The 17,544-nt window shown below is 45.0% G+C and overlaps 1 protein-coding gene across 3 annotated transcripts in view; it reads right to left on the bottom strand.

Annotated features, from left to right (window-relative positions):
- The window catches only part of shroom2a (shroom family member 2a), a 228,617-nt gene that overhangs the window by 1,262 nt on the left and 209,811 nt on the right, over nucleotides 1-17,544 (bottom strand). For 2 of the 3 annotated variants that reach the window (XM_078559421.1, XM_078559423.1), the window contains 4 exons: nucleotides 9,284-9,976; nucleotides 4,771-5,313; nucleotides 4,043-4,211; nucleotides 1,813-2,085 (listed from right to left, as the gene is read on the bottom strand). In XM_078559421.1, coding sequence (XP_078415547.1) covers nucleotides 1,813-2,085; nucleotides 4,043-4,211; nucleotides 4,771-5,313; nucleotides 9,284-9,976 — 1,678 coding nt within the window. The remainder of the gene's footprint in view (nucleotides 1-1,812; nucleotides 2,086-4,042; nucleotides 4,212-4,770; nucleotides 5,314-9,283; nucleotides 9,977-17,544) is intronic. The other variant, XM_078559422.1, reaches the window with a different exon arrangement.

Consider the following 17,544-nt stretch of genomic DNA (forward strand, 5'->3'; position numbering starts at 1 on the left):
TTTGTTTCAGTGGTTAGAATCCTCACATCTGAGTCAAACGGTCATGGGTTCAAGCCCCACAGCAGAGAGCTCCTCACAAAACCCAGGCTGTCAGTCCAGTGCAGCATTGAGGGAGTGCTGCACTGTCAGGGGTGCATCTTTTGGATGAGATGTTAAACCCAAGGCTCAGTCTGTCCTCTCAGGTAAATGTAAAAGGTCATATGGCATTAGCAAGAGCCGGCAAGTTCTTCCCAGTGCACTAGCCAATATTTCTCTCTCATCCAACATCACCAAAACAGATGGTCTGGTCATTATTTCACTGCTGTTGCTGGGATCTTGCCGTGTGCAAATTGGCAGCTGCAGTTCACCACATTACAAACCGTGATGAAAAAAGAATTTCATTGGTTTTAAAATGTTTCAGAATGGCGAAAGGCACTATATAAATGCAAGTTCTTTCATCTTCTTCATTCTGATAGCCAGCATTGACCAGTGAATCTGCAAGGACACCAGGGTTAGGAATCTCTGTCCAAAAATGTTGATCTCTTTCAGTCTTTGCTGTTTGTGGTTCTAGAACTATCTTCATCTTTTCTCCATGGTATACGACTAAAAGGAAACAATTACTTTCAATGTCATGGTTATGTGCACTTAGGTGCCTGGAATACAAAGTATGGATAGGTCTCTGGAATAACTGGTGAGTTATTATTTAATATTTGGTAATAGTTCTGTTAGCAGTGCAAATTATTACATTCAGGAGCTGAACTTAATGATTATGAGGTGGATCAGATCGCTGCACACAGCAAGTACAGATTGTTTTCTAAGTGATCAGACTTTGAGGGTGTCACTGGCATAGAATCATAGGAAGTATACGGCACAAAAAGAGACCACTCGGCCCATCCTGTCTGCACCAGCTGATAAACGAGCTACCCAGCCTCAGCCCACTTTCAGCACTTGGTCCGTAGCTCTGAAGGTTACAGCACTTCAGGTGCATATCCAGACGCCTTTTAAATGAGTTGAGGGTTTCTGCCTCTACTACCCTTTCAGTGAGTTCAGACCCCTACAACCCTCTGGGAGAGGAAGATTTTTCCTCATCTCCCCTCTAATCTTTCTACCAATCACTTTAAATCTATGCCCCCTAGTCACTGACCTCTCTGCTAAGTTAATAGGCCCTTCCCATCCACTCTCTCCAGGCCCCTCATAATTTTGTACATCTCAATTAAATCTCCCCTCATCCTCCTCTGTTCCAAGGAGAACAACTCCAGCCTCTCCCATCTTGCCTCACAGCTGAAATTTTCCAGTCCTGGCAACATCCTTGTAAATCTCCTCTGTACCCTCACTAAGTGCAATCACACCCTTTCTGGAATGAGATGACCATGACCAGAACAGCACATAGTATCGGCATGGCTGATATTTATTGTCTATTCCATGTTGCTCTCAGGTGATGGTGAGCATCCTCCTTTGCAATAAGTCAAAGGCCACTTCAGAGGGCAGTTGAGTGGGACTGAAGTCACCTACATGTCAGACTGGGCAAGAACAGCAGCTTCCCTTCCTCAAGAGCGTTGAATGAATCAGTTGACCTTTTCAACAATTTAATGGTTTCATGATCATTTTTACTGATCCTAACTGTTCATTTCCAGGTTTTGTAAACTGAATTCAAACACTCAAACTACCATATTGGGGTTGGAACTGACATTTCATGACTTATCAGCCCAACCTCCGGCTGACTAGCCCAGTATCATAAACACTACACTAAATAATGACATTGTTGCTTTTGTGTGGCCTCTCTTGTTAGGTGGCAAAGTCTTGAACAATGCGGGAAGACACAAAACCACATACCCGCTCATCCGGAGAGGCACTCTCCTCCAAGGTGTTGAGGGCATTCTCTACCCTGGCCAGCCGACCAGAAAGGGACAGCAGCAGGTTGACTATTTTGTCCAGATCTCCAATGAACATTCGGAACTTGTCGAACTCGTTGGGTTTGCAGACCTCTTTGACGAAGGCCTCCACCTCGTCGCCTAGGAGATTGTTGGCCTGGATGTCATCCTGTAGACTTTCTCGGGCCTCACGCAGCACCTGTAGTTTCTTGCTTATACTGTCGATCAGCTCTTGCTGTGGGACCAAAACAAGACTTCATTCTGCTGAGCAAAATTGATAAAAAAGACCCCCAGGATTTTCAGAAACACTGCACCGCAGAGCCAATCTTCCCACAATCTCAGGCTGGCTACACTTACACTTGAAGACCTTGATCTTGGATCCCTCTTTTTTCATGGATTTTCATTGTGAGCCCTCACCAAAGTCACATGTTTAACAGCCTAAGACTATGGCTGAACATAACTGGCTGTTATGATGCAGCAGTGATTGGGTGTGAAAAGGAAGAAAGTGAATTCTTTGGCTGCTAACCACACAGCAGTTCTTAGTTTCTGCAAATGGAACTTGGCAGTAGAAAAATTGGAATAAAGAACCCTCCTGGAAACAGATCGATCATTGCCTCCTAGTTTTAATCAGTGGCATTATGAAAAAGAACCCACTTAGTTTACAGATTTATGCACTTCAGACCTGTGGAGATGCTGATTTGTAGACATTTGTTACATCAATACATTCACCACAGGCCACATGTCGGTCATGTAGCTCCAGATGTGGCTAATTGCATTTGTGATTAATAAATAAATAACAAATAATAAACACAGTCATTGGGATTATGATCTCAATATTCATATTTGCATGGTGTGTGCATATGAATTTTAACCCTTCTTTGCACTTTTTGGTAAAAGGTTGAAATGAAAAGCAGAGTGCTGGGGTGTTTTTTGACTGCTGTGAGTGCCTTATTCCCTGGTTCGATGTTTAAATACACACACGGAGTACATTTACCTGCAGAATGTGATTGTGTGTACGGGGTTTTCTGCTAAAATGAGTGCATGTGGCTAAAACCGTGGCTCTGTATCCAAACCTGTGGCTAGTCAGTGATTTTTATGGAGAGCAATGGACCACAGAGTCTGACTGACAGCATTCCACAGATTACTGAACCTTTAGTATGGTCAGTCAGAAGTTTGGCATGAGCACAGAGCCATGTTTTAAGACTCTCTAGTTCAAGCTACTGTGAAACCTACACCAAGCTGAGGGGCTGCTCTTTCCCCACCATGCAGCCTACAGTAATACCCTTACCAGCTTCCTAGTTCAGATGGAGAGGCAAAGACTTTGGGTCCCCTAGCGATTCATGAAGTCACTGCTAGAGTGTAGCCAGTTACACAGAATACCAAAGCAATCAGTAGCTGCCCACTACATATCCCAGCTCTGACCTACAGCAAGTCATGTAGGCTTCATATCAGATTTTTGTTATCAATCATGTTCTCCTGGAGCTAGCTGCAGCCCAAAGAAACTCTGTGTATTTAACCTGCCCCCTCCAAGAAGCACCTTCTAAATTCTAAGAAGATACCAGCTCTCATCTTCAAGGGATAGACTGGGATTTTGCAGAACGTGGAACTCGATACCATATGGAGTAGTGAGGCAAACAGCAGAGATGCATTTAAGGCTAAGCTAGATAAGAGCATGAAGGAGAAAGGAATCGAAGGATATGTTGATAGGGTGAAATGGGAGGAGCTCATGTATATCATAAACATGGGCTTCGTGGGGCTGAATGGCCTGTTCCTGTGCAATAAATTCTGTGTAAACAAGATAATTTTAAAACAACTTGAGGTCGCTCACTGCGATCGCAACTTAAGAAAATAAACAGCTCTTTAAAAGTAGTGATATAGATTCTGCTCTGTGTAATGGCTCCATTCCAAGGGGAACATCACCTCCCATTTTAAACATCACCTCCCATTTTAAACAAAGATGCCACATCATGCCACGACACTTCAGAGAGCTCTACAAACAAGCTTTACAAATGAAGAACACATTAGGAGCCACAAGCATTCCAATAAGTGCGACAGTCATTGCTGGATCTGAGCCAGCTATAGCTAAGGCAGTTTAGAAGTTGCATTCTATTCTAAGCAGAGGCCAGGTACTACAGTGCAGTGCCCCTCAGTACCTCAATTCCTTAGGCTGAATGAATTACCAGATGAATTACCTTCTTTTCTGTCAGGTCATGATTGAGTTCATCTTCGGAGTCCTCCTCTTCCTCCATCTGCTGCTGCATATCCTTCATCTTATTCAGCAGCTCAGCCTTCGGTGCAGATGTGCTGTAGTAAGTTGAGCTCGTGGTGAGAGAGACTCCAATGGGCATAATCTCTTCTTCCCTGGTCAGAGACACAGCCCATAATAAGCACTAAAGCACCGCATGCCAAATTTCATCAAATAAAGTGACCTCCATTCGTGTACTATCAGCAGGGGCACACTGCTGGCTTTCTCCTCAGCTGACTGAGCTACTAACGGCCAAGAGCTGAGTGCTTTGCTATCTAATGCTGGGCAAATGTTTACTGGTTTGCTGTAGCCCTGATGGGAAGGAGTAGGAGCCAAACAGCCCTAAGAATTGAGGTCAGGCACATGCCAGTGTCTGTGGAATATTGGGGCTGAGCAGTGAGATTTATAGAGAACAAGGCTGACTTTTCTCTGCCTTCTGAAGTGGCTGCTCGGTTGTATTAAACCTGCTACTCAATGGTTCAAGGAGGTCAGCTTCTCAGGACAATGAGGGACGGCCAATAAATTCCAGTCTTGCCCGCGATACCCACATCCCTAAAATTCCAAACAGGGAAGAACTGCAAATGCTACATTAATGAATTCCAGTGAGCTGAGATCTCTGGGCAGACCCCTCCCTGTGAATTTTCCTAGCTGCTTACTCTTAATCAATGTCCTTACCTTTCCTCTGTAGCCTTGGGTGAGTAAGATCGACTAGGAAGCCGCTTCCTGCGTTGCTGTGCTTCCTGCAAGAAAGTGTCATCTTTGGGGAATATCCCTTCCATCAAATCCATGGTGGTCTTCATTTTAGAATTAGGAGACAAAATATCAGCCAGGGATCGATCTTTGTCAACGATCTCCCTCACCAATTCCTCGGACTTGATGTCCTCGACGCTCTTCTCTTTAGTTGTCACATGGCTGGGCACAGGAGAGAGTTCCTCGCTCTCCCTCGAGCTGCTCGCTGCCACTTCAGACTGTGTGGTGCTCAGACTGGTCTTCCTGACCCGCTCTGGCTCCAGCTCCTGTCTGGAGTACGCGGCAAAGAGTGAATAAGGATTCTCGCAGGTCCCGATGCTTTGCAGCTGCTCTTTGTTGCCGAAGCCAATGAGGTCCACGTTGTTCAGGAGGTTGTGTCGACTTTCCTTCTCCGTCTGGCTTTCCGAACACACTATTTTAATCGGCACCTTCTTGACCGTCGTGTTGTTCTCCGTCACTTTCTCGATCCTGTCAAAAGATAAAGAAACATTTCTCAGCAGAAAGGAGGCACGAGGAGGGAAGGAGACAGCAGTGCAAAAGGTCAGTCAGAGAGGAGACAACAGGTCCTCTGCTGCAATGGCTGTCCAGCTTGCTTCGAGACCAGTCTTCAGCTATTCACACAGACCTTTCTCAATGTGTAAATCAACACACAAGCTGACTGGCTTCTCAAGGTAGCCACAAACATTACTTCCCTTACCGTGATTAGCTGCTAAATCTTTACACTGAATGCCACGAATAATCATTCTGGGTGGAATGACTGATAAGATTGCTAAGTGACCACAAGTGAATATAATGTATTGAATGGCCGTTTGCAAGAATGCATGAATAATAAAAGGCAGCGCTGCGCAGCTAACCCAGTCCACCTTTAAGACCGTTTACAGAAAGGAGATCGAGTAAAAAGAAGCCAGTCACAAGGAGAAAGAACTAAAGACACAAGTGCTCATTGTCTTGCTTCGCATTCCTACTGTGGAGTCTCACCCACTGAGAACACACAATGGACATTCCAGCATGATTTGGCAACCGTTAAACACTGCAACATCTGATAGGTAGCTCCTGGGGAGTTGTCCCAGTTCCGCGGTGTGACTGCTGATGCACATTTCTCTTCTTTCAGCAATGGCTCTGGTCTCCGAATCAGAAGGGTGCTGCTTTAACTTCCACACCAGCTACTTGGCTGCAAAACCTAGGCTCACATGTCAGTGCAGGACTGAAGAGGTGCTGCATTGTCAGAGTTGCCATCCCAAGTGGGCATAAAACATTCCACGACACTGTTTGAAGAACAGGGAGTCCCCCCCCCCACCCCGCCCCCACCCCACCCCCACCTCTCCCCACCCTGCCCCACCCCACCCCCACCTCTCCCACCCCACCCACCCCGCCCCCCACCTCTCCCCACCCCGCCTCCCCACCTCTCCCCACCCCACCCCACCCCCACCTCCCCCACCCCACCCCCCCACCTCCCAATGGCCCAGTGTCCTGGCCAATATTTACCTCTCAAGCAACATCACAAAAACAAATAATCCAGTCATTCATCTTACTGCTGTCTGTGGGAGCTTGCTGTGCACAAGCTGCATTCCCTACATTAAAACTTTGTTAAAAGCAAAATACTGCGGATGCTGGAAATCCGAAACAAAAACAAATATAGCTGGAAAAAACTCAGCAGGTCTGACAGCATCTGCGGAGAGGAACACAGTTAACGTTTCGAGTCCGTATGACCCTTCATCGGAACTAAGGAAAATTCTGATGAAGGGTCATACGGACTCGAAACGTTAACTGTGTTCCTCTCCGCAGATGCTGTCAGACCTGCTGAGTTTTAAAACTTAGTTATTGGCAGGTCTCTGGAATGTCCTGAGGCTGTGAAGATCCTGCAGAGACAGAAGCTATTCTTTCAAAGTAAACAGTTCAATCTGGGCACAGTGAAGGCAATAGGAGTCCTGCTCTGGTGGGCTGTGTATTCTGAAATTAAAATCTCTCTCTTTGACCAAGCTTTAGTCGCCTGCCCTCGTATCACTTTGTGTGACTCAGTGTCAGATTTTGTTTTTTAACATCCCTTGAGGTGATTTATGACACAAACGCAAGTTGGGTACTATAATGTGCTATAAGGGCCACCTCCTCTGGCAACGCCACTTCACAATGCTGCAAAGGAGGCACACAACACCGGGAACAGCTCCTGTTGAAAACTTCTGTTTGAAACACAAGCTAAAAATTGAAAAAAAATAAAGAATTGGCTCTGCCAGGCGCCTGCTTTCTATCATCGGAAATACCATCTGAATTTGGTGTCTGGCTTAAACCTGGAGCCTCAAATTGCAAAACAAGAATGGGCACTGCCACTACATTGCATATCCAGCCTCCATATGAAGCTGAGAAACAAGGAAATCCTCTCCAGACATAACCCTTCCCATAGCACCATATAGCACAGGCCCATTGTGTCTTTACCTGCTCTTCCCCAAATAGCCCTGCAAACCATTTCTTTTCACATGTTTATCCAATTCTTTGTCGAAAGTTACCATTGAATCTGCTTCCATCACTCTTTCAGGCAACACTTTCCAGATCATAATGGTGGCGTAATGGTTATGACACTGCACTCGTAATACATACACCCACAGCAGCCAGTGGAGTTTAAATTCAACTAATAAATGTCTAATATAAAACCAGTCTCAGTAATGGTGACCATGACAACAATTGTTGCAAAACCCATCTGGTTCACTAATGTCCTTTAGGGAAGGAAATCTGCCGTCCTTACCTGGTCTGGCCTACATGTGACTCCAGGCCCACATCGATGTGGTTGACTCTTAACTGCCCCCCGAAATGGCCTAACAAGCAGTTCAAGGGCAATTAGAGATAGGCACCAAATGCTGGCCTGGCTGGCAACACCCACATCCCACAAAAGAATTATTTCAAAACTTGCTGCGTAAATAAAATTTTCCTCATCTCCCCTCTGGTTCTTTTACCAATTACCTTAAATCTGTGTCCCCTGGTTAACAACCATTCTGACACTTTGAACAGTTTCTCCTTATCTGCTGTCTGTAATTCTTCCATAACTTTGAACACTTCTGTCAAATCCTCTCTTAACCGACTCTGCTCCAAGGAGACCACCCTCGCCTTCCCTGGTCTACACATAGAACTGAAGCCCCTAATCTCTGGTACCAATCTAGTTAATCTCGTCCGCACATCCTTAAAGGCCTTGACCTCCCTCCTAAAGTGTGGGGCCCAGCAATTGACACAACACTCAAGCTGAGGCCTAACTAGTAATGTTTAAAAGTTTGCGCACTCTCAGTTTGGAGCTGACAGTAACCCCCCCCCCCACCAACCCCGCCTCAAGTACCACACCTAAACTGCCGTACACCGTGAGCAATCTCGGATAGGGAGCATCTTTTGGCTATTTGACGTTATGGGGCATCACACCATGGTTCATTCCTGTGTGCACCCAATGCTCACATACATGAATTTGCCAGCAGGAATCGTTATGTAACGATCATGAGGGAGACTGAGGGCTGTCATTTATCAACCTCCTCCTCCAACAATCCAACAGCGTTGAGGCACTTTCCAGAGATCAGCCAACAGGAATCAAATCTGGCACTTTGAGCCTCAGCTATTCATTGCCCTCAGGAATTGTGAAAGTGGGGCTCATATAAATCCCAAACTTAAAGAGGCTTCTATATTCGTTACCTAGGAACAGAATTAAATATGTGCACCCTATTAGTTTCCTCATTTTCTGTCATACTTCCAAAGACAGGCCTTTGTACATCCTTAGGCCTTCTTCATGTAATGATGTTCTTGGTCTCACCGTCTCTACTGACCTTGGATGTAACTTCCACATCTCCTCGTCTTCCCTTTGATTCTTTTGCCAATGATCATTAATCTGCGTCCTCTGGTTACCAGCCCCTCTGCCAGCTTAAGTTTCTCCCGAGTATTCTATTAAAACCCTTCGTGGTTTTGAACACCTCTACTAAATTTCCCCTTTAACCATCTCTGCTCTAAGAGGACAATTCTAGTTTCTCTACTCTCTCCACATAACTGCCCTGAGAGAGGGCATAACTATTCAGCCTACTGGAGGGCCCACCTAACACATCCCCCATTGTTAAAGCTCCGTTTGCTCCTTAGTGCAAGGCTCCTTCGACAGCATCTTCCAAGCCCACAAACTCTACACCTAGAAGGACAAGAGCAGCAGCACACATGGGAACACCACCACCGGCAAGTTTCCCTCCAAGCCACTCACCATCCTGACTTGGAATTATATCGCCGTTCCTTCACTGTCACTGGGTCATAATCCTGGAACTCCCTCCCTAACCTACACCACATGGACTGCAGCGGTTCAAGAAGGCAACTCACCACCACTTTCTCAAGGGCAATTAAGGGTGAGCAATAAATACTGGCCTCACCAGCGACGCCCACATCCTGAAAATGATTTTTTTTTTAAAATAATTAGTTAATAAATAATTACCTGGCCAGGTCATCATCTTCCACAGTTAGCGGGGGCTTATCAGTGAGTTTCTGTGGTGCAAATTGCGGAGAAGGAGACCGAGAAACATCCATCGGTAGCTTTGGGATGAAATGGAACGCCGAGCTTTTATTATTGTCCTCTTTCAGCAGCACTTTCCCAAGGTGGGCATCCCTGGAGGGTTCGCTGAGCTGAGGCCCCCGTGAACTGTTGTCACCACTGGTAGCAGAGCGCGGTGGTAGATCGGTGCTACTGGTTGGTGCTTCAGTTGTGCCCACGCACAGCGGGTCAGGTGGACCCTGCGTGGGCTCCGGCGCAGGGGCTGCCCCCGAACACGGGGGCTCCTGTTGCCTGTTCTTGTCGGTTTTTGGTGGCGCTGTCCCTTTCCTCCGACTGGCCGCTGCCAGTTTCTCCTCAGCCCAGGCGAGATCCTCACCTGTGGCCCAGTACGTGCTCAGCGTCTGGTTCGCAGGACAGGCCTGCAGATGGTCCAGTTCAGGTTTCCTTTCTAACTCGTCCCCATCCGCTCCCGGGTACCGGTGCCCGCTCAGCATGGTGACTGGGCGCTCATGCCATTCCTGAGGCAGATTCTCACTCGTTTGTGCATTTCTTTCAGACCAGTTGTGCTTAGAATTTTGCTCCAATGGAGATTTCTGTCCCTCCGAGGTACTCTCTATACTCCCAGAGTGTAGGCGTCTGCCAATAATCAAAAAACATAATGTAAGCTTCAAGCAAGGTTTAATCGTTGAATCTTACAGTGCAGGAGGAAGCCATTTGGCCCTTTGAACCCTAGCTGGCTCTTTAAAAGAGCTAATCAATTATTTCCACTGCCCTCTGCTCTTTCTAAATGGAGTTGAGGTATAGATCAGTCGTGACCTGTTGGAGTGATGGAACAGGCTTGAAGGGCTGAATGGCCTACTCTCTCTTCCTGTACACCACTAAGACACTAACGATTGTAAATCTTGGATGGCTGGTTCCCAATTAAGACCGAATCAGTGTCATATTAATATCATTCTGAGTGGTCGTACTGCTGCATTGGCAGTTACCAATAAATTGTTTTAAAGGAACTACCTGTCTTAAATTTAATCATAAAAAAAACCTTAACATTTTTTTCAACCATAAAGTTCTTAGCCTCCAAGATCATCTTTATCCTTCTTGTAGTTTGTTCCCTTCCAAACGAAATTTTTAAAAGAACACATTTTATCTAATGGACAGAATCACAGCACAAAATGAGACCATTTGGCCCATCACACCCTGTGCTGACTCTTGAAAAGCTGTTCACTCAGCTCCATACAGCTCTACAGCTTTTCTTTGTAACATATTTATCCACTTCCTTTTTCAAAGTTATTTATTTTGGAATCTGCTCCATTCCTGGTCTAACATTTCACAATGGCAAAGAAGAAGGAATTGCACCGAGCCTCTATGTTGCTTTGTTAAAATGATTTTAACTTGATGCACTCCACCCTGGCCAACGGCAACCAATTTTCCCCTCCAATTTATCAAATCTAAACCCTAACTTTGAATATCTCGTAACCATCCTCAAGTTTGAATGGAAAGAGCCTCCTGACCCTGGGATTGTCTATATTCCTTCATTTCTCTATCTTCCTCACAGCTTTGATCTCTTTGCTAAATTAAGACACCCAAAACTGGCCACAAGATTCTCTGCGTTCCTTCAGGGTTAAGTGACAGGACAGAGCAGGCAGTCAGGTAGTCAGGGCTGTGTACCTCACAACAGACGGCACAGGATCAGTACACTGGGCTCAGGGTGCAGACCCACCCTTCATTGTCACATGTAGAAAATGTGGCTGCAGCCAGGAGGAAAACGTTGACTTGTAACCACTGTTACCAAGGATGCCTTACACAGAAAACCACCCTAACAACAAAACAGAGCCTAGTTACGAGCTTGACTGCAGGCCTGCACAGGTTGAAGTTTCACACAACTATTAGATGTTTCTTACCACACGTTGGCATCATTAGCACTGCCTCCCAGAATATGGGGATGAGCTGACAAGGTGGGGCTCTAGGCTGTGCTAACAGGGACAGTTAGGAACTCAAAAGCTTATTTCCCAAATCCAAGTCTAAAATGATCTAAGAATTCAAGAAAGAAGAAAGGAAAAATTGCATTTAGATGGCACCTTTCACAACCGAAAGCACTTAGCAGCCAATTAAATATTTTTGAGGTCACTGTTGTAAAATAGGAGACGCGGCAGTTAAATTGTGCACAGTAAGATCCCACATACGGCAATGTGATTACAACGAGATCATTTGTTTCTTTAAGTGATCTTGGTTGAGGGATAAATATTGGCCATGACTCTGGAGAGAACACCTTTCCTCTTCGAAATCGTGCCATGAGGGCTTTTATGTTCCACCTGAGGGGCAGATGGAGCCCCAGTTTAATTCTTCCTCTGATATTGCAGCACTCCCTCAGTATTGCACTGAAATGTCAGCCTTCATTACGCACTCAAGCCTCTGGATCTTGGATCCACAACCTTTTGACTCAGAGGCATGAGTGTTACAACTGCTAGAATCAGAGAAACAACGTGTTATTTTACAAAGAGCCATGCTTAGCATTGCTGAAGATGGAAATGCCCAATGTTCTACTTAAATCGGATCCTGTCAGTATAGCTGCCTGGCAATGTGTGTGGTCTATGGCCCCCTCTGTTGGCCGTTGATTGGCATAACCAGAGTGGTTATGGGGAGTAATGGAGCTTTTTGGCCTGACTCTCTTCTCCTGTGTGGAAAGTTCTGTTCAATGCCCAGTTTGTCCAGGTCTAGATTGCAACTCAGATTAACTTGGAGCTCATCATACCCACGTGTCAGTCTGTGTAAAAGAAATCAGCCGGGAACACACGGTTATGAGGCGAGCAACCCGAATGTGTCTTTTCAAGGTGGAAAGATCAGACTCTGGTTCAGTTCACAGACTTCAGTGTGAACGAAGGGGCTGAACTGGAAACAGGAGAATCCCCATCACCCTTCACAAGGAACCTTTTCTTTAACAAATCACTGAAAAAACAATCGAACTTGAATGGAGAGGCTATTTGTGTGTGTGTGCCTGCACGTTCTTGGATAATCTGTTTTAATGATGGTGGTTGAAGGCTAAGTGTTGGATCAGACATCAGGAGATGTCCTTGCTCATCTTTCAATTGTGCTGTGGGGTCTTTTAGGCTCACCCAAGATGACAAACAGGGCCTCTGTTTCATGTCTCTTCTGAAAGATGGCACTCCAACAATGCAGCAATCCCTCAAGTACAGTATTGGAGTGTTAACCTGGAACACAAGCCCGTAACATGTCCAAGAGTAAGTACCGGGAATGTTCAACTCTCGAGTCACATATTCTCCTGATTTCAATAATGTCTATACGGGTGACTGTGCTGATGATCCAGCAATGAGTGAGCTGACCTCATCAGCGAGTAGTTCAGTCACACAGACAGGCAGACCTGATTTAATACCCGGTCTGTAATGAATTACCTGACCTCAGTAAGTTTTCATTCCAGCTGAAAATGAATAGAAGCTATAATATGTCTCTTCTGTGTTTTTCATAAATATATTGTTTTTTCAGTGTATGGGATATTTTAATACTGTGTCACTGTTTATTTAACTCTCTAGCACAGAAAATATTAAGAGTCAGGTAGATTTAACCCAAGCCCAGGAGTTAATCATCACTATGTCCCCTTTATTCAATCTATTTAAGTTTTAGTTTCGCGGTCAGTTAAAACAGTCAGTGCACCGAGTCAATCATTCTTCAAACAGCACAAAGATTAGCAGCATATCTGTCAGTGTCACAAAGCACATGCAAACAGTGAGAAGAATGGGGTTGAACCCAGCATTCTGACTGGCACAGGCTGCATTCAATCTCATGCAACATGCTGTATAGGTCTTACAGTTCAGAGGGAGCAGAGAGAGAGAACAGCACTTCCAAGAATCAGTTGTGCCCAGAGGAAAGATCCTGCAAAGTGTGAAATAACCAATCAGGTTCATTTATTGAGCTATCATCTCTCCAAACCTTTTAACACCCCTGTGTCTAGACACACACAGTGCAACACCAAATCCAACTTACCAGAACTGGTGAAAGGAAGGAAGGAAGAACCTACATTTATATAGCAGCTTTCACAACCTCAGGATATGCTAAAGTGCTTTATCACCCAATGAAGTACTTTTGAAATGTCTCAGATGTAATATAGGAAATGCAGCGGCCAATTTGCACACAGCAAACTCCCACAAACAGCAACAAGATAATGGCCAGACAATTTGTGTTAGATAAAAGCAAAATACTGCGGATGCTGGAAATCTGAAACAAAAACAAAAATAGCTGGAAAAACTCAGCAGGTCTGACAGCATCTGTGGAGAGGAACACAGTTAATGTTTCGAGTCCGTATGACTCTTCAACAGTTCTGAATCTGTGTTAGATGTTGGCTAAGCGATGAATGTTGACCAGGTCACTGGGAAGAACACCCCCGCTCATCTTCGAAATAGTGCCATGAGGTTTTTATGTCCACCTGAGAGGTCAGATGGGGTGTCAGTTTGACTACAGGCAGTGCCGCACTCCCTCAGCACTACACTGCAGCATCAGCCCAGATTATGCGCTCAAGCCTTTGAAGTGGCTCTTGAACCCACAGCTTTCTGACACAATGGCAAAAGTCAAAGCTGACACCAAAAGCAAGCGCCACAATAAGTGCCCACCATAACCGCTGCTTTTAAAATAGAATGCTGTTTCTTTCTGTCCTCTCTGGTCTTTCTGGATCACACAACAACTGTGACCAGTCTACACCAATCCCATTATCCACTAAGTGGATCACATGTCCACTAGAGTCAAAGTAGGGTTGTCAATGCTGATTGGTTGTATTCATCACATGTTCTCCCACTTCTAACAGCCACCCCGCTATGCAATCCTGGTAATTGGACAGACATGGTCATCACCGTGACATCCCGCCTTCCGAAATCAATTAGGAAGTGAAGAGACGGATATTTCTTAACTGTTAGCCGAACAACCTTTTCTCCCCTCATCTCTAATATTTTTTATGACTAATTAACAAAAACATCCAAACAAAATTAATAAAAACTGTACCAGTTGTTTTGTTTTGAATGATTTTTCTCCAGCAGTTACTTGCAGGAGAGTTTGTGGGGGGGGGGGGGGGGGGGGGGGGGGGGGTGGGGGGGCCTCATCTCCAATTCATAGAAACATAGGAGCAGGACTAGGCCATTCAGCCCTTCGAACCTGCTCTGCCATTCAATAAGATCATGGCTGATCGGGTTGTGGTCAACTCCAGTTTCCTGTCTGAAGCATATAACCATCGACTCCCTTGTCTATCAAAAATCTGAATTTATTCAAGGCAAAGTTAGACAATGACCCAGCCTCCGCTGCTTTCTGGGAAAGAGAATTCCACAGGCTGACAACCCTTTGAGAGAAAATCTTTTTGCCTCATCTCCCTCTTAAATGGTAGCCCTCTTATTCTTAAACTGTGTCCCCTGGTTCTAGTCTCTCTCACAATTGGAAACCTCCTCCCAGTATCCACCCTATCAAATCCCTTCGGGATCTTGTATGTTTCAATAAGATCACCTCTCATTCTTCTAAACTCCAATGGATACAGGCACAACCTGTTCGACCTTTCTTCATAAGATAAGCCCTTTATCCCAGGAATGAGTCGAGTAAACCTTCTCTGAACTGCTTCCAATGCAGTTATACTCTTTTTTTCAAATAAGGAGACCAAAACTGTACATAGTACTCCAGATATGGACTCACCAAGTCCCAGTACAGCTGCAGTAAAACATCTCTACTTTTATATTCCATTCCCCTTTCAATAAATGCCAACATTCCACTTGCCTTCCTAATCGCTTGCTGTACCTGACTTTGTGCAATCCTTGTACCAAAACAACCAGATCCCTCCGTACTGCAGAGTTCTGCAATCTCTCTCCATCTAAATAATTTGCTGCTTTTCCATTCTTCCTGCCAAAGTGGACAGGTTCACACTTTCCCACATTATACTCCATTTGCCAATTTTTTTGCCACTCGAGTTAACCTGTCCATATCCCTTGGCAGATTCTCTACCGCCTCTTGACAATTTACTTTCCTACCAATCTTGGTGCCATTGGCAAATTTAGCTGCCATACATTCAGTCCCTTCATCCAAGTCATTGATAGAGATTGTGAATAATTGAGGCCCCAGCACTGATCCCTGTGGCACTTGCTGCAGCAAAAAGATCCACTTATCACTACTTGCTGCTTCCTGTTAGCTAACCAATCCTTTATCCATGCCAACTCGTTAACCCCTACACCACGTCATCTTATCTTGTGGAGTAACCTTTGACATGGAACCTTATCAAATGCCTTCTGGAAATCCAAATACACCACATCTACAGGTTCCCCTTTATCCACCTCGCTTGTTACTTCCTCAAAAAACTTTAATAAATTAGTTAAGTATGATTTCCCTTCCACAAACCCATGTTGACCCTGCCTGATCAAATTATGATTTTCTAAGTATTTTGCTATAACCTCCTTGATAATGGATTCTAGCAATTTCCCTATGACAGACATTAGGCTAACTGGCCTGTAGTTACCTGCTTTCTGTCTCCCTCCTATCTTGAATAAGGGTGTTACAATAGTTATTTTCCAATCAGCTGGGACCCTTGCAGAATCAAAAGAATTTTGGAAGATTATAACCAATGCCTCTACTATCTCTGCAGTCCCTTCCGTTAAAACCATAGGATGCAGGCCATTTGGTGCTGGGGGCTTGCCATAGATATAATAGTTTTTGCAGCATCTTTTGCCTAGTGATGGCAATTGTTTTAAGTTCCCAGAAAAATTTTTTTTGGAAAAATATACTTTATTCATAAAATATCTGAAAGAACATTACAAAACATTTCTAAATGGCCAACACAAAAAGTGCAATCATATTCAACTTTCCCACATAGATCATGAGGTGCTTCAACACAATCAATGAACATTACAGACATTTCAATATGGTTATTACAGACAGACAGTGCAATGGGATTCAAGTTATCGACATAGTTTATGTTGCACTCTGAGGTGCTTCAATACAATTATGATACATTTAGTTTTCACTGCATACATTCCTTGTGAGTCATACAGCCCGAGGGGTCTATACAATTCCCAGCCCCTCGGCGCACTCTGGCAGAAAGGTCTTAGACAGCGACCTTTCCCCATTGCACCTTTGCACTGGCTACCCCAAGCTTTAGTGTGTCCCTCAGCACGTAGTCCTGGACCTTGGAATGTGCCAGTCTGCAACACTTGGTCGGGGACAACTCTTTGCACTGGAAGACCAACAAGTTTCGGGCAGACCAAAGAGCGTCTTTCACCGAGTTGATGATCCTCCAGCTGCAGTTGATGTTCGTCCCGGTGTGTGTCCCTGGGAACAGCCCGTAGAGCACAGAGTCCTGTGTCACAGCACTGCTCGGGATGAACCTCGACAGAAACCACTGCATCTCTCTCCAGACTTTCTTTGCAAAGACACATTCCACAAGGAGTTCCCAGAAAATTCCTAGAAAACTCCAAGGACAATCCTGGATGGTTGGCCACCCTGGGTCTAGGGGAGATTCCCCAGCCTCACCCAACAGCTCCTCACAGTGACAATGACTGAAAACACAGTGGCTTGGGGGGAAATCCAATCTGCATCCTACCACCCCTTGACCCAGCAGGTGCGCGGTGGATGACAATAATACACGGGCAATAAGAGAATATCAAACTCAGACCTGCTGCTGAGGCTGGGAGGCTAAACACAAAAACATCTACCCATCTTTTCTCTTTTCAAATGCTGTGCATTTTCAGCCTTTCATGTTATTATTTCAGACTGGCTGTTTCCCTCTCATTTTAAATATGTTTTGTTTAAATTTCAGAGACGCATGGAGATCATTTGCATCCCTAACACCACTCAATATATTCTCCAAATATTTCCCAATTTTCTTCAAAAAACAATCACAATTGCATCAGGATACTGAAAAAGACTTGCAGTTATATAGCACCTTCCACAACATTGGGATGTCCCAAAGCATAATCACTACCATAATGTAGAAAATGTGCGCACAACATGGTCCCACAACCAGTAACAAGACGGTGCCCAGATAATCTGTTTTCGTGATGTTGGCCAGGGGTTAAATATTGAGCAAGGCGCCAAGAGAACTCCCCTGCTTTTCTTCAAATAGCGCCATGGGATCTTTCACATCCATCGAACAGGACAGACACATCCTTGGTTCAAAGTCACCTGAAAGTTGGTACCTTCGATGATGCAGCCCCTCCCCAGGTACTGCACTG

Source organism: Cetorhinus maximus, chromosome 16 (assembly GCF_964194155.1).
Source record: "Cetorhinus maximus chromosome 16, sCetMax3.hap1.1, whole genome shotgun sequence".
In the NCBI taxonomy this organism is placed as follows: domain Eukaryota; kingdom Metazoa; phylum Chordata; class Chondrichthyes; order Lamniformes; family Cetorhinidae; genus Cetorhinus; species Cetorhinus maximus.